A 20915-nucleotide genomic window follows, 5' to 3' on the forward strand; every position below is an offset into this window, starting at 1 on the left:
CACACGCTTCTTGCGACCCTGTTGACTATTTTGAATGAAACGCTTGATTGTTCGATGATCACGCTTCAGAAGCTTTGCAATTTTAAGAGTGCTGCATCCCTCGGCAAGATATCTCACTATTTTTGACTTTTCTGAGCCTGTCAAGTCCTTCTTTTGACCCATTTTGCCAAAGGAAAGGAAGTTGACTAATAATTATGCACACCTGATATAGGGTGTTGATGTCATTAGACCACACCCCTTCTCATTACAGAGATGCACATCACCTAATATGCTTAATTGGTAGTAGGCTTTCGAGCCTATACAGCTTGGAGTAAGACAACATGCATAAAGAGGATGATGTGGTCAAAATACTCATTTGCCTAATAATTCTGCACTCCCTGTATGATGAATATTTTCATACCATGATCTGACTAGCAATATCCCTGAGATCCTGGTCTCTGTGTCCACCAGCTGCGTCCTTCTGGGGGAGAAACAGAGTTCGATCTTTAGTAAGCAATTTATAGAAATATCTGTGCTGCTTTCTACAGGGATCCTGAACATAGACAAAATATAGCTGGCTATACCATACATGATAATTTCGGGGTATACCATAGATGATAATTTCTGATTTCAGATATAGTATAGACCAGGCTTTCTCAACTTTTTTTTAACATGGGAGAACCCTTAAAATAACTTTCAGCACTCAAAGAACCCCTGTTAATAATGACTATATCTAGAGTTCACAGAACATTAGTGTGATGGCCAACAGGAAGGATGTTCCTTACCTCGGTGGTCATTGGGAAGAAACCCCTCTTACACATAACTGAAAGATCATTGGCCCGGATTCAAGAAGCAATTGCGCCTGTGTAACCATAGGTTACACAGCGCAATTGCTTACTTGCCCCGGCGTTACGAATGCTCCTGATTTAGGAACATCGTAACGCCGACTGCAGCCTAAAATCTGCGTGGCATAAGGCTCTTATGCCACGCATATCTTAGGCTGCATTCTTGCGATGGCCGCTAGGGGGCGCTCCCACTGTGCTCAGTGTATAGTATGCAAATTGCATACTAACACCGATTCACAATGTTGCGCAGGGCCCTGCGTACGCAATTTACATCGTTTCCGTACGGCGTGTTTATCGTAAGGCTGCCCCTTCTAATAGCAGGGGCAGCCAATGCTAAAGTATACCCGTCGTTCCCGCGTCACGACGTTCGATTTTTACGTAATTTGCGTAAGTGATTTGTGAACGGCGCTGGACGCCATTGACGTTCACTTTGAAGAAAATGACGTCCTTGCGACGTCACTGCTCGCAATGCACATCGGGAAAGTTTCCCGACGGAGCATGCGCTCTACGCTCGGCGCGGGAGCGCGCCTAATTTAAATGATTCCTGCCCCCTACGGGATCATTTAAATTGCGCGCGCTTACGCCGGGCATTTTGCCGGCGCGCCCACGCAATTTACGGAGCTACTGCTCCGTGAATCAAGGGCAGCGCAGTAAATTTGCGGGGGCGCAGGGAAAAAACGCTGCCCTGCGCCTCCGTAACTAAGGGGCAAATCTACCTGAATCCGGGCCAGTGTTTCCAGTGGTAAGTCATCCGGGAGGGCATGGGCGTCCGCAGGTAGGGGCAAGGGGGGCCGCCCCCCCCCCCCCCCGAATCGTGAAAAAGGTGTAGTGTACACCGTGGCCGAGGCTGACTTTTTTCGGAGAGTCAGCCGGCTGCTCTCTGTCCTGACACATCTGATGTCCCTCCCTCACCCCCGGCCTGAACTTTCAACTATGCCCATATAAATATAGCCTAGAGAATGCACATCTTTTTATATTGCATGGGTGACCTTAAAATGACGCCCCCCCCCCCCACTGAAAAAAGTTCTGTGGACACCCATGCGGGAGGGAGAAGTAGAGCATTGCTGACGGAATCCCAGGGGTTCCTTGGAGAAAGGCTGGTATAGAGAATCCTTTCTGATTTTGGTATAGTCCCTCCGTCCATGCCCTGTCTGTGCCCTCACCTACCTATCCTGGCAACAGTGAGTGGTATGGTATAGAAACACCTGACCATTGTCTCCCCGGACCCGGCCTCACCTTCTCCTGCATGGCCCTCAGGACAGTGTCCGCTTGCTGCCAGAGAGAAGCCCCTTCCAGGGCCAGCTGTAGACTCCGCTGATATTCTTCCAGAGAGCCCTGGAGCCTCAGCCACCTGCCGGGAGAGAAAGAAAAATCCCTAACTTTATTAGAAACCCTGAATGATCCCGAAACGTCATCCTTTATAATACGCTGTAGTGCGCTATTGTCTAATATACCAATGTCCATACACACAAGGTGAAGATTTTCCCATTTAATCATCAGCAGATATCCCCCCAGCACTCTGACCCCTCTACACCCCAGATATCCCCCCAGCACTCTGACCCCTCTACACCCCAGATATCCCCCCAGCACTCTGACCACTCTACATCCTAGATATCCCCCCAGCACCCTGACCCCTCTACACCCCAGATACCTCCCCAGCACTCTGACCTCTCTACACCCCAGATATCCCCCCAGCACTCTGACCCCTCTACACCCCAGATATCCCCCCAGCACTCTGACCCCTCTACACCCCAGATATCCCCCCAGCACTCTGACCCCTCTACACCCCAGATATCCCCCCAGCACTCTGACCCCTCTACACCCCAGATATCCCCCCAGCACTCTGACCCCTCTACACCCCAGATATCCCCCCAGCACTCTGACCCCTCTACACCCCAGATATCCCCCCAGCACTCTGACCCCTCTACACCCCAGATATCCCCCCAGCACTCTGACCCCTCTACACCCCAGATATCCCCCCAGCACTCTGACCCCTCTACACCCCAGATATCCCCCCAGCACTCTGACCCCTCTACACCCAAGATATCCCCCCAGCACTCTGACCTCTCTACACCCCAGATATCCCCCCAGCACTCTGACCCCTCTACACTCCAGATATCCCCCCAGCACTCTGACCCCTCTACACCCCAGATATCCCCCCAGCACTCTGACCTCTCTACACCCCAGATATCCCCCCAGCACTCTGACCCCTCTACACTCCAGATATCCCCCCAGCACTCTGACCCCTCTACACCCCAGATATCCCCCCAGCACTCTGACCCCTCTACACCCCAGATATCCCCCCAGCACCCTGACCCCTCTACACACCAGATATCCCCCCAGCACTCTGACCCCTCTACACCCCAGATATCCCCCCAGCACTCTGAACCCTCTACACCCCAGATATCCCCCCAGCACTCTGACCCCTCTACACCCCAGATATCCCCCCAGCACTCTGACCCCTCTACACCTCATATTACCCCCCTAGCACTCTGACCCCTCTACACCCCAGATATCCCCCCAGCACTCTGACCCCTCTACACCTCATATTACCCCCCTAGCACTCTGACCCCTCTACACCCCAGATATCTCCCCAGCACTCTGACCCCTCTACACCCCAGATATCCCCCCAGCACTCTGACCTCTCTACACCCCAGATATCCCCCCAGCACTCTGACCCCTCTACATCCCAGATATCCCCCCAGCACTCTGACCCCTCTACACCCCAGATATCCCCCCAGCACTATGACCCCTCTACATCCCAGATATCCCCCCAGCACTCTGACCCCTCTACACCCCAGATATCCCCCCAGCACTCTGACCCCTCTACACCCCAGATATCCCCCCAGCACTCTGACCCCTCTACACCCCAGATATCCCCCCAGCACTCTGACCCCTCTACACCCCAGATATCCCCCCAGCACTCTGACCCCTCTACATCCCAAATATCCCCGCAGCACTCTGACCCCTCTATATCACAGATATCCCCCCAGCACTCTGACCCCTCTACACCCCAGATATCCCCCCTGCACTATGACCCCTCTACATCCCAGATATCCCCCAGCACTCTCACCCCTCTACACCCCAGATATCCCCCCAGCACTCTGACCCCTCTACATCCCAAATATCCCCGCAGCACTCTGACCCCTCTACACCCCAGATATCCCCCCAGCACTCTGACCCCTCTACACCCCAGATATCCCCCCAGCACTCTGACCCCACTACACCCCAGATATCCCCCCCAGCCCTCTGACCCCTCTACATCCCAGATATCCCCCCAGCACTCTGACCCTCTACACCCCAGATATCCCCCCAGCACTCTGACCCCTCTACACCCTAGATATTCCCCCCAGCAATGTAACCATATACCATAAGATACCCCTTGTATTGTGACCCCACTACATCCATTTCTGGACTGTGCTGAGCTTACATTTTATTGGTGGGTTTTTGTACAAGACCTACCCTCCAATGTCTGCCGCCCATGCATGATCTATGAATAAGTTATGAGAAGTCAACGTTGGATCGAATAAATATACAGTAAAACCTTGGTTTTACGAGCATAATTAATTCCAGAAACATGCTTGTAATCCAAAGCACTTGTATATCAAAGCATTTTTTTACAGGGTATAAAAGAGAAGAGAGGCGCCCCTAAGTGTAGCAATAAGTTGCTAAATGTTGTACCTACCTTCATTAAATTTAACCATATTGCTACACTTAGAGGCTCCTCTCTTCTTTGTTTATACTTTTTTATACTCAGTTGTGACATGACACTACTCTTATATCAAGACATCGCTTGTATATCAAGGCAAAATTGATTAAAAGATTTTCTTGCAAAACGCTCTCAAACTAAGTTACTCTCAAACCAAGGTTTTACTGTATTGTACAAAGCAGACATTTGTATGAGAGATCCCCCCCATTTGTCAGCCTTGGTGGGCTCCTCTGCCTGCCCTGACCCTGCCACCTCCTTGTAGCCCCACTGCTCACATTCTGTTAAGGTGCTTCCTCCGGTTGGATGTGCCGCGGCTCTCCGCCCGGCCAAATTTCTCCAGCTTCTGGGCCAGACTGTTGATGTTCTCCTGCAAGTTGCTGTAATACAGTTGCTCCTGAAAGATAAAGAGACAGAATATGAAAGACCTGCTGCCTGGGATTATCTAATGCCGCGTGCATGCGATCGGAATTTCCGTCTGAAAAACCATCCAAGGTTTATCCGACGGAAATTCCGCTCAAGCTTGGCTTGCATACACACAGTCACTCAAAAGATCTCTGAACTTTCGACTGTCAAGAACGCGGTGACGGACAACGCTACGACGAGCCGAGAAAATGAAGTTCAATGCTTCTGAGCATGCGTCAAATTGTTTCCGAGCATGCGTAGGAATTTTGCGCATTGGAATTGCTACAGACGATTGGAATTTTTTTGGTCGGAAAATTTGAGAACCAGCTCTCACATTTTTCTTGGCGGAAATTCCGACAGAAAAATTCAGACGGAGCCGACACACGGTCGTTATTTTCCGGCCAGTGTTATCAGGGGACCTAAACTCATAAAAAAAATTGTTACTCACCATATATCCCCGTTCTCCGAGTTTACTGATGGACACAGCCTCTCTTCCTTATCCATGACCAAATAGGGTTTAATACCCCCACCCCCTGTAGGACACTAGACAGAAAAACGACTCAGCACCTCTAATGGGCAGTCCCAGGGCCGCTGATAGGGGGGGGGACCACCAGTCCTCCTGTAGGGGGCCCAGCCACACAGGGGGACCCAAACAGCAGGGTGAATTGGTGTGGTCAGGCGGCGGGGCAAATACAGAAGGATGCCCTGTGTGGTTCTCTGCAGCCTGCTAGGTAGGCTGTACGGGGCCCCAGCCACAGAGGCGGCTCTAGGCTTTGTGAGGCCTTAGGCAAAACTTGACATGGGGCCCCACTCACACCCATGATGGGAAAAATAATTCAAGGAGAAGAGCCTCTTCCCCACAACCTTGGCTGGTGGTTGTGGGGGTCTGTGGGCAGGGGGCTTATCGGAATCTGGAAGCCCCCTTTAACAAGGCGGCCCCCAGATCCTGCTCTTTAATAACTAAAGGGCGAGGGCCACCCGGTGATGTCACCTGGTGAACCTGCCCCTTGTGGCGACATTGACTGAGGGCATGCTGGGTCATTGACGTCACAAGGGGTGGTGTCACTGATATTCACTGGTTGTTAGGGACGCTGGCGGCCCCGCTCCTGAGTCAGGGCTCATAACGCTGCCTGAGCACAGCAGCGTTAAGGTCCCCTGTCCCTCAAAACTGGGGTAATGCGTTGGGAAAGTTAGGTGGCCGCAAGGCCCCTGTGAGTGCGAGGCCTTAGGCGACCGCCTAATTTGCCTAATTAAAGAGCCGCCTCTGCCCAGCCATAAAACCCCTCTCTGCTATAGGCTTCCAGTCAGTCAATAGCAGTGTCAAAGAAAAGGTTCCATAGAGGGGTGGGTGCTGTGTCCATCAAAGAACTCAGAGAAAGGAATTTTACGGTGAGCAACAAAAAAATCCTGGTTTCTCTTACGATCATTGACAGACATATTCTCTCTTCTTAATCCATAATACATGATAAAACAGGGGTTTCCCCAAGCAGTGCCACGACGAGGGTTGGGAAATCAACTAATGGAGAAAGAACCCAAGGCAACATGCCAACACTCCGCACCACACCAAGGGTTTCAACGAATGGATTCCATCATGAACTTGTGGACCCGCACAAAGGCATTCAGGGCCCTGAGATTCAGGACCGGGCAAACACCGTCCACACTCCTGAAGACATTAGGTAGCATGAATGGAGGCCTATACCAGAAAAGGGGTTTTCTGCCCAGAGAGGACTGCCCATTAGAGGTGCTGGGTCTTGTTTCTGCCTAGGGTCCTACTCCTGTAGATTGAGCTATAAAACCCTGTTTGGTCATGGATTAAAAAGAGAGGCTGTGCCCATCAATGAACGTAAGAGAATTGAAGATCTTATAGAGAACACTTAGAAGTGTTAATTGTGCCTTAGGCCCCTTTCACGCGGGGCGGATCCGCTCGGCAGACTCTGTTAATTCACTGCTGAGCTGGTGGATGACAGGTCCGTCTCTGCTCCCTGTGCAGGGGTGGACCTGTCAGAGCCCCGCTCTCCTCTATGGGAAGATCAGACGAAAATAGACAGCATCCTGCGTACACACGATCGGAAATTCCGACAACAAAACCGTGAATTTTTTTTCCGACGGAATGTTGTGGCTCAAGCTTGTGTTGCATACACACGGTCACACAAATGTTGTAGGAAATTCCGAACGTCGAGAACGCGGAGACGTACGACGTAGGACGAGCCAAGATCAATGAAGTTCAATAGGCAGTTCGGGGTCTTCTGCTTGATTCTGAGCATGCATGTTTTTTTTGTGCGTCAGAATTGCATACAGACGAGAACTTTTGTTTTTGGAAAAATTGAGAACCAGCTCTCAAACATTTGTTGTCGGAAATTCCGACAGCAAATGTCCGATGGGGCATACACACGGGCCCAGATTCAGGTAGAATCGCGCAATATTTGCGTGGGCAAAGAGCAAAAATTTTTCTCTGCGCCCACGCAAATATTGCGCTTTGCCCGCGATTCACGGAGCAATTGCTCCGTAAATTGTGCGGGCGATATGTTAATCAGCCGTGCGTAAGGCTGCCTAATGTAAATGATCCCGCCGGGGGCAGGAATCATTTAAATTAGGCGCGCTCCTGCGCCGAGCGAACAGCGCATGCTCCGTCGGGAAACTTTCCCGACGTGCATTGCGGCAAATGACGTCGCAAGGACGTCATTTGCTTCTAAGTGAACGTGAATAGCGTCCAGCGCCATTCACGGTTCACTTACGTAAACGACGTAAAATTTGAACGTCGCGAGCGGGAAGCGCAGCTATACTTTAGCATTGGTTGCGCCTGCTATTAGCAGGAGCAGCCTTATGCTAAAGTGGCCGTACGGAAACTCCGTACCTTGCGTGCGCAGGGCCCGCGCAACTTTTGTGAATCGGTGGTAGTATGCAATTTGCATACTATACGCCGATCACAAAGGCCGCGCCCCCTAGCGGCCAACGCAAGAATGCAGCCTGGGATGTGAAGGCATAAGGAGGCTTATGTCTGTCACATCCTAGGCTGCAGTCGGTGTAACGAGGTTCCTGAATCAGGAGCACTCGTTACACCGGAGCAAGTAAGCCCTTGCGCCGCGCAACCTATGGTTGCGCGGGCGCAAGTGCTTCTTGAATCTGGGCCACGGTTGGATTTTCCGAAAACAAGCTCACATCCAGGGCCGATCCTAGGCAGGGTGCACGGGGTGCTCCGCACCCAGGCGCCGCAGAGGTGGGGGCGCCGAAGCTCCAAGTGCTCCCCTTCCTCCTCCTTGTCTGTGTCCAGAGGCAGAGCGCATGTAGCGGGTACTGCGGTTCCCTATCCTGCTTGCTCTGACAAGAGCGCATACCTCCGGCTGTTCCCGGAATCCGGGCTGGGTACCACAGCGGAGCCTATTATTGGAACACATTCCGGCACTAGGCTCCACTAACTAATTCTGTCCGGTGTGCATGGAGCAGTCTCCTGTTTGCCCCGCCCCCTCTGTGTGTGTCGGCTCTTCTCCCATAGGCGGTATGATGAGAGGCTTCTGGGTTGGCCGTAGCTGCTGCCAATCATCCCGTGCACTCCCAGAAATGCTCTCCGAGTGCCACCCTCCAAGTAACCAAACATGCCACGTATGCCCCACCCCCTGTAATATGCTTCTGCTCCCAGCACGCCCGAGCTACAGGGATCTATTGGACAAGTACTGATCTATGGGGACACCTGATGTGGGGGGCTCTGATGGGGGACACCTGCTGTGGGGGGATCTGATGGGGGACACCTGCTGTGGGGGGCTCTGAGGGGGGACACCTGCTGTGGGGGGCTCTGATGGGGGACACATGCTGTGGGGGGCTCTGAGGGGACACCTACTGTGGGGGGCTCTGATGGGGGACACCTGCTGTGGGGGGTTTTGATGGGGGACACCTGCTGTGGGGGGCTCTGATGGGGGACACCTGCTGTGGGGGGTTTTGATGGGGGACACCTGCTGTGGGGGGCTCTGATGGGGACACCTGCTGGGGGGGAATCTGACGGGGACCTCTGATGGGGGACACCTGCTGGGGGGGGGGGGGACTCTGATGGGGGACACTAATGAAGACTTCTTAGGGGAGCATCTCTGTGTTTGAGTCGTAGCCATAGAAACATGTGTAAACGGGAGGAGTTAGTAAGATGACCACGCCCATGTGGGGGGCGCCAGAAATATTTCTGCACCCAGGCGTCTGTGACCCTAGGATCGGCCCTGCTCACATCGGACTTTTGTTGTCGGAATTTACGATCGTGTGTAATAAGCATCATAGCTGTGTATATACCGTGTGAGATCATCGGTACTGCTTCTCCCAGCAGATTTGGAGTGAGATGTTCTCCTTGCTGGAGGGGAAGCTGTACCTAAGGATCTGCAGTGCAAGAAGCTCTCTGCTTTTGCCTTATCCATTCTGTGGATCCTGCATCATTACCCTACCAGTCACCAGTTCACCATATAAAAGGAGGGCAGCGCTAATATGAAGAAGCAAAGTCTTGCTCCTCTACCAAGATGGCCGACTTTACAGAGACACAAACAAGGAATTGTAAGTCAAAAATGGGGAAAACATCAGCGGTAAAAACACCATAGGAAATTTTAGTGATTCGTCTTTGGGGGGGGGGACAGCTTTTGACAATGCTCAGAATGCAAACGTAGAGGCCCCACCCCACCTTCTGTCACTGCGCACCTGCTTGAGGTCCAAGATCCGGCGGCTCAACTGCACTTTGTCCAGGTTCTCGTCCAGCAACAAGCTGAGTGGCGGGATCTCCTCCTGGAGGAACAAAAAATCTCAGGCACAATATTCTGGAGATGTTAGGTGATAGATCCTCAATGAGGACAAACTCCCCCCCCCCCCCAACCCCAAATATTTTAATGCTGCATACCCAGCTTCTTGACACGAGGGGGCAGGAATAGGGCATGCGGGGAGAAGGAAATCAATAGGAGAACAGAATGGGGTTTGTGGAATAAGAGATACAGCATAGGGTATGTGGGGTGAAGGAAATGGAATGTAGATGGGAGAGGGGGATGGGAAAGCATGTGTGCGGAAAGGGGTATAGAATAGAAGAGTGGGAGATGGGATAGGGTATGTGGGCTGCGGGGTATAGAATAGAGTGGGGTTGGAATGTGGTATGTGGGGTGCGGGGTATAGAATAGAGTGGGGTGTGGGAGATGAGATAGGGTATGTGGGGTGCGGGGTATAGAATAGAGTGGGGTGAGGGGTTGGAATGGGGTATGTGGGGTGCGGGGTATAGAATAGAGTGGGGTGAGGGGTTGGAATGGGGTATGTGAGGTGCGGGGTATAGAATAGAGTGGGGTGAGGGGTTGGAATGGGGTATGTGGGGTGCGGGGTATAGAATAGAGTGGGGTGAGGGGTTGGAATGGGGTATGTGGGGTGCGGGGTATAGAATAGAGTGGGGTGAGGGGTTGGAATGGGGTATGTGGGGTGCGGGGTATAGAATAGAGTGGGGTGAGGGGTTGGAATGGGGTATGTGGGGTGCGGGGTATAGAATAGAGTGGGGTGAGGGGTTGGAATGGGGTGTGTGGGGTGCGGGGTATAGAATAGAGTGGGGTGAGGGGGTTGGAATGGGGTATGTGGGGTGCGAGGTATAGAATAGAGTGGGGTGAGGGAGATGGGATAGGGGGTGTGGAGTGTGGGGTATAGAATAGAGTGGGGTGAGGGGTTGGAATGGGGTATGTGGGGTGCGAGGTATAGAATAGAGTGGGGTGAGGGAGATGGGATAGGGGGTGTGGAGTGTGGGGTATAGAATAGAGTGGGGTGAGGGTGTTGGAATGGGGTGTGGGGTATAGAATAGAGTGGGGTGAGGGGTTGGAATGGGGTGTGTGGTATAGAATAGAGTGGGGTGAGGGGTTGGAATGGGGTGTGTGGGGTGTGGGGTATAGAATAGAGTGGGGTGAGGGGTTGGAATGGGGTGTGGGGTATAGAATAGAGTGGGGTGAGGGGTTGGAATGGGGTGTGTGGGGTGCGGGGTATAGAATAGAGTGGGGTGAGGGGTTGGAATGGGGTATGTGGGGTGCGGGGTATAGAATAGAGTGGGGTGTGGGAGATGGGATAGGGTATGTGGGGTGTAGGGTATAGAATAGAGTGGGGTGAGGGGTTGGAATGTGGGGTGTGGGGTATAGAATAGAGTGGGGTGAGGGGTTGGAATGTGGGGTGTGGGGTATAGAATAGAGTGGGGTGAGGGGTTGGAATGTGGGGTGTGGGGTATAGAATAGAGTGGGGTGAGGGGTTGGAATGTGGGGTGTGGGGTATAGAATAGAGTGGGGTGAGGGGGTTGGAATGGGGTATGTGGGGTGCGGGGTATAGAATAGAGTGGGGTGAGGGGTTGGAATGTGGGGTGCGGGGTATAGAATAGAGTGGGGAGAGGGGGTTGGAATGGGGTGTGTGGTATAGAATAGAGTGGGGTGAGGGGGTTGGAATGGGGTGTGTGGGGTGCGGGGTATAGAATAGAGTGGGGTGTGGGTGATGGGATAGGGTATGTGGGGTGCGGGGTATAGAATAGAGTGGGGTGAGGGGTTGGAATGGGGTGTGTGGGGTATAGAATAGAGTGGGGTGAGGGGTTGGAATGGGGTGTGCGGGGTATAGAATAGAGTGGGGTGAGGGGTTGGAATGGGGTGTGTGGGGTGCGGGGTATAGAATAGAGTGGGGTGAGGGGTTGGAATGGGGTGTGTGGGGTGTGGGGTATAGAATAGAGTGGGGTGATGGGTTGGAATGTGGGGTGAGGGGTATAGAATACAGTGGGGTGAGGGGTTGGAATGTGGGGTGTGGGGTATAGAATAGAGTGGGGTGAGGGGTTGGAATGTGGGGTGAGGGGTATAGAATACAGTGGGGTGAGGGGTTGGAATGGGGTATGTGGGGTGTTGGGTATAGAATAGAGTGGGGTGAGGGGTTGGAATGGGGTGTGGGGTATAGAATAAAGTGGGGTGAGGGGTTGGAATGGGGTGTGTGGGGTATAGAATAGAGTGGGGTGAGGGGTTGGAATGGGGTGTGTGGGGTGAGGGGTATAGAATAGAGTGGGGTGGGGTGAGGGGTTGGAATGGGGTATGTGGGGTGTTGGGTATAGAATAGAGTGGGGTGAGGGGTTGGAATGGGGTGTGGGGTATAGAATAGAGTGGGGTGAGGGGTTGGAATGGGGTGTGTGGGGTGAGGGGTATAGAATAGAGTGGGGTGGGGTGAGGGGTTGGAATGGGGTGTGTGGGGTGCGGGGTATAGAATAGAGTGGGGTGGGGTGAGGGGTTGGAATGGGGTGTGGGGTATAGAATAGAGTGGGGTGGGGTGAGGGGTTGGAATGGGGTATGTGGGGGAAGAGATAACAATCCCATGCTTGTGGCCCCTGGCTGGCAGGTCTCACCTTCTCCCTCATCCACATCTCCAGCTCATCCGCCTTCTTATTAAACTCTTGCAGTGCTTTAGTTCCGCCCACTTCCTTGCTGTGATTGGTCGCTGTATGCTTCAGAAGCTGCCATTGGTCCTTCAGATTTTGGAGCTGAGTGCGAACAGTTGCTGCACTGGGAGTCTCAGTCCTCGAAAGATCATCACTCATCTAGTAGAGAGAGCAGAGTGTGAGTGCTGAGTGCAGGAGAGAGCAGAGTGTGAGTGCAGGAGAGAGCAGAGTGTGAGTACAGGAGAGAGCAGAGTGTGAGCGCTGAGTACAGGAGAGAGCAGAGTGTGAGTACAGGAGAGAGCAGAGTGTGAGTACAGGAGAGAGAGCAGAGTGTGAGCGCTGAGTACAGGAGAGAGCAGAGTGTGAGTACAGGAGAGAGCAGAGTGTGAGTACAGGAGAGAGAGCAGAGTGTGAGCGCTGAGTACAGGAGAGAGCAGAGTGTGAGTACAGGAGAGAGCAGAGTGTGAGTACAGGAGAGAGCAGAGTGTGAGTACAGGAGAGAGCAGAGTGTGAGTACAGGAGAGAGCAGAGTGTGAGTACAGGAGAGAGCAGAGTGTGAGTACAGGAGAGAGCAGAGTGTGAGTACAGGAGAGAGCAGAGTGTGAGTACAGGAGAGAGCAGAGTGTGAGTGCTGAGTACAGGAGAGAGCAGAGTGTGAGTACAGGAGAGAGCAGAGTGTGAGTACAGGAGAGAGCAGAGTGCTGAGTACAGGAGAGAGCAGAGTGTGAGTACAGGAGAGAGCAGAGTGTGAGTACAGGAGAGAGCAGAGTGTGAGTACAGGAGAGAGCAGAGTGTGAGTACAGGAGAGAGCAGAGTGTGAGTACAGGAGAGAGCAGAGTGTGAGTACAGGAGAGAGCAGAGTGTGAGTACAGGAGAGAGCAGAGTGTGAGTGCTGAGTGCAGGAGAGAGCAGAGTGTGAGTGCTGAGTACAGGAGAGAGCAGAGTGTGAGTACAGGAGAGAGCAGAGTGTGAGCGCTGAGTACAGGAGAGAGCAGAGCGCTGAGTACAGGAGAGAGCAGAGTGTGAGTACAGGAGAGAGCAGAGTGTGAGTGCTGAGTGCAGGAGAGAGCAGAGTGTGAGTGCTGAGTGCAGGAGAGAGCAGAGTGTGAGTACAGGAGAGAGCAGAGTGTGAGTACAGGAGAGAGCAGAGTGCTGAGTACAGGAGAGAGCAGAGTGTGAGTACAGGAGAGAGCAGAGTGTGAGTACAGGAGAGAGCAGAGTGTGAGTACAGGAGAGAGCAGAGTGTGAGTACAGGAGAGAGCAGAGTGTGAGCGCTGAGTACAGGAGAGAGCAGAGTGTGAGTACAGGAGAGAGCAGAGTGTGAGTACAGGAGAGAGCAGAGTGTGAGTACAGGAGAGAGCAGAGTGTGAGTACAGGAGAGAGCAGAGTGTGAGTACAGGAGAGAGCAGAGTGTGAGTACAGGAGAGAGCAGAGTGTGAGTGCTGAGTGCAGGAGAGAGCAGAGTGTGAGTGCTGAGTACAGGAGAGAGCAGAGTGTGAGTACAGGAGAGAGCAGAGTGTGAGCGCTGAGTACAGGAGAGAGCAGAGCGCTGAGTACAGGAGAGAGCAGAGTGTGAGTACAGGAGAGAGCAGAGTGTGAGTGCTGAGTGCAGGAGAGAGCAGAGTGTGAGTGCTGAGTGCAGGAGAGAGCAGAGTGTGAGTACAGGAGAGAGCAGAGTGTGAGTACAGGAGAGAGCAGAGTGCTGAGTACAGGAGAGAGCAGAGTGTGAGTACAGGAGAGAGCAGAGTGTGAGTACAGGAGAGAGCAGAGTGTGAGTACAGGAGAGAGCAGAGTGTGAGTACAGGAGAGAGCAGAGTGTGAGCGCTGAGTACAGGAGAGAGCAGAGTGTGAGTACAGGAGAGAGCAGAGTGTGAGTACAGGAGAGAGCAGAGTGTGAGTACAGGAGAGAGCAGAGTGTGAGTACAGGAGAGAGCAGAGTGTGAGTACAGGAGAGAGCAGAGTGTGAGTACAGGAGAGAGCAGAGTGTGAGTACAGGAGAGAGCAGAGTGTGAGTGTGAGTACAGGAGAGAGCAGAGTGTGAGTACAGGAGAGAGCAGAGTGTGAGTACAGGAGAGAGCAGAGTGTGAGTGTGAGTACAGGAGAGAGCAGAGTGTGAGTACAGGAGAGAGCAGAGTGTGAGTACAGGAGAGAGCAGAGTGTGAGTACAGGAGAGAGCAGAGTGTGAGTGCAGGAGAGAGCAGAGTGTGAGTGCTGAGTACAGGAGAGAGCAGAGCGCTGACTATAGTGTGCCGAGTGGTAATAACAGAACAATGCGTTGTCACCTGATTCAGCTTCATCATGGTCGCCTCGAAGCTCCTGATGTCTCCTTGTATGGATCGGGCGCTCTGTTCCTGCTCCGGTGGGGGGAAAACATCATACTGGTCCCCCAGATCCTGCAGCTTCTCCCGCACCCAGCTCTCCGCCTGGAGGAGATCGGAGGAGGAGATCGGAGGAGGAGATCGGAGACAGTGAGCAAAGATTCAGGAAGAAAAAACACAACAAAACTTCACTTGCAACAATGTAACACTTTATCATCAATCTCACTGCTCAGTCACCCCACCCTGTCCTATGGGAAGAGTACTGACACCATATAACTGACTCACCCCCTCATACTGACACCCATATAACTGACACCCCCTCATACTGACACCCATATAACTGACACCCCCTCATACTGACACCCATATAACTGACACCCCCTCATACTGACACCCATATAACTGACACCCCCTCATACTGACACCCATATAACTGACACCCCCTCATACTGACACCCATATAACTAACTCACCCCCTCATACTGACACCCATATAACTGACACCCCCTCATACTGACACCCATATAACTGACACCCCCTCATACTGACACCCATATAACTGACACCCCCTCATACTGACACCCATATAACTGACTCACCCCCTCATACTGACACCCATATAACTGACTCACCCCCTCATACTGACACGCACCCATATAACTAACTCACCCCCTCATACTGACACCCATATAACTGACACCCCCTCACACTGACACCCATATAACTGACACCCCCTCACACTGACACCCATATAACTGACTCACCCCCTCACACTGACACCCATATAACTGACACCCCCTCACACTGACACCCATATAACTAACTCACCCCCTTATACTGACACCCATATAACTGACTCACCCCCTCATACTGACACCCATATAACTGACTCACCCCCTCATACTGACACCATATAACTGACTCACCCCCTTATACTGACACCCATATAACTGACTCGCCCCCTCATACTGACACCATATAACTGACTCGCCCCCTCATACTGACCCCTCATATAACTAACTCACCCCCTCATACTGACCCCCATATAACTGACTCATACTGACACCCAAATAACTGACTCACCCCCTCATACTGACACCCATATAACTAACTCACCCCCTCATACTGACACCCATATAACTGACTCACCCCCTCATACTGACACCCATATAACTGACTCACCCCCTCATACTGACACCCATATAACTAACTCACCCCCTCATACTGACACCCATATAACTAACTCACCCCCTCATACTGACACCCATATAACTGACACCCCCCTCATACTGACACCATATAACTGACACCCCCTCATACTGACACCCATATAACTGACACCCCCTCATACTGACACCCATATAACTGACACCCCCTCATACTGACACCCATATAACTGACTCACCCCCTCATACTGACACCCATATAACTGACTCACCCCCCCCATACTGACACCCATATAACTGACTCGCCCCCTCATACTGACACCCATATAACTAACTCACCCCCTCATACTGACACCCATATAACTGACACCCCCCTCATACTGACACCCATATAACTGACTCACCCCCTCATACTGACACCCATATAACTGACTCACCCCCTCATACTGACACCCATATAACTGACTCACCCCCTCATACTGACACCCATATAACTGACTCGCCCCCTCATACTGACCCCCATATAACTGACTCACCCCCTCATACTGACACCCATATAACTGACTCGCCCCCTCATACTGACCCCCATATAACTGACTCACCCCCTCATACTGACACCCATATAACTGACTCGCCCCCTCATACTGACCCCCATATAACTGACTCACCCCCTCATACTGACACCCATATAACTGACTCACCCCCATGTAGTGACACCGAGCCGCTCTGAGCAGCAGACAGAGAGGAGAGGACAGTGGCGCAAATGCCAGCTGTGGCCCCAGGCACATACGCTCCATAGTGACAAGGGCCCAGTTACTATATAATCAAAGACTGTCTACAGGGGTCAGACCAGAAATGTCAGCGCTGGGGGCGGAGTCTGCTGTCACTATTATATGCTAATGAGGTGGGAAGGGTGCAGGAGAGGGCAGCACGGGACAGGCATTGGCCCTTTTATGACCCAACCAATGTACAGGGCATTAGTATCGATTGTGATAGGGAGGTGGCGGTGCGTCCATGGTGGGCACAGGAGCGCCGCCCCCTCTCTCTCCTGCACCGTCACTCAAGTCAACAATACATAGATTCATGCATTGCATTATTCTATGTATTGTCGCCGGCGCCGCTGCCGCCCACTATTCGGATGGCCGGCCCCCTTGTGAGCGCCGGCCATCTGAATAACAGCAGCTGGTTGGTTTTTGGAAGTGTCTATCAGAGGCAAGGGCCTGAGGGCTCTAATCGGCTTCCAAATAGTTAACCAAATAGTTAACCAGGGGTGGTGCGTTCCCTGGTTAACACTGACACGCGTCTCAGCCAATCAGGTTCACCGGATCTGGTTAACTGTAACCCGATTGGCTGAAGCGACATCGAGGGTGGGAGAAGACTTCGAGGGATCGTGGAGGAGGATGACTGACCCAAAAAGGTAAGTGCCGGGCGGGGAGGGGGCAATCTGGCAGCATATTACGGAACAAACTGGCATTTTTTGAGGGGGCAAACTGGCAGCAATTGATAGGCACAGTGGCGACAATTAATGGCATGGCACAGTGGCGACAATTGATGGCACAGTAGCTGCGTTTGATGGCATGGCACAGTGGCGACAATTGATGGACACAGTGGTGACAATTGATAGCACAGTGGCTGCGTTAGATGGCATGGCACAGTGGCGACAATTGATGGGCACAGTGGCGACAATTGATAGGCACAGTGGCTGCGCCTGATGGCATGGCACAGTGGCGACAATTGATGGGCACAGTGGCTGCGTCTGATGGCATGGCACAGTGGTGTCAATTGATGGGCACAGTGGCGACAATTGATGGGCACAGTTGTGACAATTGATGGCATGGCACAGTGGCGACAATTGATAGGCACAGTGGCTGCATCTGATGGCATGGCACAGTGGCGACAATTGATGGGCACAGTGGCGACAATTGATGGGCACAGTGGTGACAATTGATGGCATGGCACAGTGGTGACAATTGATAGGCACAGTGGCGACAATTGATGGGCACAATGAGGGGGAATGAGGGACTAATGAGGAGAAATGAGGGACTAATGAGGTGATATGAGGGACAAATGAGGAAGAATGAGGGACTAATGAGGAGGAATGAGGGACTAATGAGGAGGAATGAGGGGCAAATGAGGGACAAATGAGGAGGAATGAGGGGCAAATGAGGAGAAATGAGGGACAAATGAGGAGGAATGAGGAACAAACGAGGCGACATGAGGGACAAATGAGGAGGAATGAGGGGCAAATGAGGAGGAATGAGGGACAAATGAGGAGGAATGCGGAACAAATGAGGAGGAAAGAGGGACAAATGAGGAGGAATGAGGGACAAATGAGGAGGAATGAGGGACAAATGAGGAGGAATGAGGGACAAATGAGGCGACATGAGGGACAAATGAGGAGGAATGAGGGACAAATGAGGAGGAATGAGAGACAAATGAGGAGAAATGAGGGACTAATGCGGAGGAATGAGGGACTAATGAGGAGGAATGAGGGACTAATGAGGAGGAATGAGGGACTAATGAGGAGGAATGAGGGACAAATGAGGAGGAATGAGAGACAAATGAGGAGAAATGAGGGACAAATGAGGAGGAATGAGGGACAAATGAGGAGGAAAGAGGGACAAATGAGAAGGAATGGGGGACAAATGAGAAGGAATGAGGGACAAATGAGGAGGAATGAGGGACAAATGAGGAGGAAAGAGGGAGGAATGAGGGACAAATGAAGATGAATGAAGTACAAATAAGGAGGAATGAGGGACAAATGAGGAGGAATGAGGGACTAATGAGGAGGAATGAGAGACAAATGAGGAGGAATGAGAGACAAATGAGGAAGAATGAGGGACAAATGAGGGGGAATGAGGGACAAATGAGGAGGAATGAGAGACAAATGAGGAGGAATGAGGGACAAATGAGGAGGAATGAGAGACAAATGAGGAGGAATGAGGGACAAATGATGAGGAATGAGGGACAAATGAGGAGGAATGAGGGGCAAATGAGGAAGAATGAGGGACAAATGAGGAGGAAAGAGGGACTAATGAGGAGGAATGAGAGACAAATGAGGAGGAATGAGGGACAAATGAGGGACAAATGAGGAGGAATGAGGGACAAATGAGGAGGAATGGGGGACAAATGAGGAGGAATGAGGGACAAATGAGGAGGAATGAGGGACAAATGAGGGACAAATGAGGAGGAATGAGGGACAAATGAGGAGGAATGGGGGACAAATGAGGAGGAATGAGGGACAAATGAGGAGGAATGAGGGACAAATGAGGAGGAATGAGGGACAAATGAGGAGGAATGAGGGACAAATGAGGAGGAAAGAGGGACAAATGAGGAGGAATGAGGGACAAATGAGGAGGAATGAGGGACAAATGAGGCGACATGAGGGACAAATGAGGAGGAATGAGGGACAAATGAGGAGGAATGAGGGACAAATGAGGAGAAATGAGGGACAAATGAGGAGAAAAGAGGGACAAATGAGGGACAAATGAGGAGAAAAGAGGGACAAATGAGGAGGAATGGGGGACAAATGAGGAGGAAAGAGGGACAAATGAGGAGGAATGGGGGACAAATGAGGAGGAATGAGGGAGAAATGAGGAGGAATGAGGGACAGCGGGACATTGTTCTAAATCCGGGACAGTCCCTCGAAATCCGGGACAGTTGGAAACTATGGATAATACGCGACATTCAGTAATAAAGCCCCGGTCGGCCCTACCTCTGATATATCCTGGCTGAGCTGGGTGATCTGCGGGGGGTCGCTGGGCACGGAGGGTCTTCTGCCCCCACTGTAAACACCACCAGTGGAGGGCGCTGTGCAGTCACTCCGGGGGGGAACGCTGGGAGATTCTGGGCTCTGCTGGGGAAACAAAACATCATTTTAATTTATACAACCAGACTGTGTAACCCCCCCCCCAGCAAACAATGTCACCTGAACCCCCCCCCCCTGCAAACAATGTCACCTGAACCCCCCCCCTGCAAACAATGTCACCTGAACCCCCCCCTCCCCCAGCAAACAATGTCACCTGACCCCCCCCCCCCGGTCTGACCGCACAGAAGGGGACCGGTCTCTGCCGCCATTAGGACGGATTACTTTTGAATTATTTGTGGCGTTCAAAACTGAACAGAGCCACCAAGGCCCCCCTAATAAAGGATGCCGGGCTTATCCTATGTATCCTCCAGCAGCCAATCAGAAATGATTATCTGACACATCTGCCGAAACCTGCGCCAAACGCGGGCCGTTATTTATTAATCAGTTGTAAGATGTAATTATATTAGCGTCTTGTGGCGTCCAGGATTGGGTGGTGGATCCGGAACTCGCGCCTGTGCTGTGGGGGCCGCATGTTTCTGCGTTCTGAATGCCCCCCCAGGAACGCTGCCAACCAATGAGCAGGGTGCGGATCCATCGCTGCATATGAACCGAATGCAAAGACACTCCCAGCGACCGCCAAAACGTGAGCGGAACCATCTGCCCCCCCCAGGCAGGGGCAGGTACATGCGCCAAGGTCCCCTTTAAGAGTCCTTTCCCACCATGCGGCTCAATAAAAATGCACTGGAAGTCAGTGATGTAACTAGAAACTTGCAAGAAACCATGAAGGGCCCCCTGAACCCTGGCCGGGGCCCGTCCCTCCGAGCACGGTGGCGGAACACCAGGGTCCGGTCGTAAGTGCAACCTTTATGACCCTGGTAGTTCCGCCACTGGAGTCTGTAGTTTTTTCTTTTTGTTATTTTTTTTTTTACAAAATTATTTTCTAAATAATTTTTTGCAATTTTTTTAGGAGCCCGTTTGGGGGGGGAGGGGGGACTTTGGTGAGACATCAGGGGTCTAAACAGACCTCTAATGTTCCACCTTTGGGACAGAGAAAGGAAATGAGGACACACCGTCCTCCGTCTCCTTCTCTGCAGCCTCGGGAGCACAGGAGGAATGCAAAGGAGTAGTTCTGTCCAGAGCCTCCCATTCATTCACAAACTGAAGCATAGTAAACACCGTTTACTACGACTCAGTTACAAATGAACAGAGGCCCAGATTAAAGAAGCAATTGCGCCTGCGTAACCATAGTTACGCAGCGCAATTGCTTACTTGCCCGGGCGTAACGAGTGTTCTGTATTCAGAAA

The 20915-nt window shown here is 52.1% G+C and overlaps 1 protein-coding gene across 1 annotated transcript in view; it reads right to left on the bottom strand.

Moving 5' to 3' along the window:
* The window catches only part of LOC120938078, an 87990-nt gene extending 68332 nt beyond the window's left edge, over window positions 1-19658 (bottom strand). Inside the window, exons 1-7 of the mRNA XM_040351764.1 lie at window positions 19519-19658; window positions 14602-14742; window positions 12287-12478; window positions 9604-9687; window positions 4809-4927; window positions 2061-2175; window positions 401-460 (exon numbers count right to left, since the gene is read on the bottom strand). Coding sequence (XP_040207698.1) covers window positions 401-460; window positions 2061-2175; window positions 4809-4927; window positions 9604-9687; window positions 12287-12478; window positions 14602-14619 — 588 coding nt within the window. The 5' untranslated portion in view covers window positions 14620-14742; window positions 19519-19658. The remainder of the gene's footprint in view (window positions 1-400; window positions 461-2060; window positions 2176-4808; window positions 4928-9603; window positions 9688-12286; window positions 12479-14601; window positions 14743-19518) is intronic.
* Between the last annotated feature and the right edge of the window lie 1257 nt (window positions 19659-20915).

Source organism: Rana temporaria, chromosome 4 (assembly GCF_905171775.1).
Source record: "Rana temporaria chromosome 4, aRanTem1.1, whole genome shotgun sequence".
NCBI lineage: Eukaryota > Metazoa > Chordata > Amphibia > Anura > Ranidae > Rana > Rana temporaria.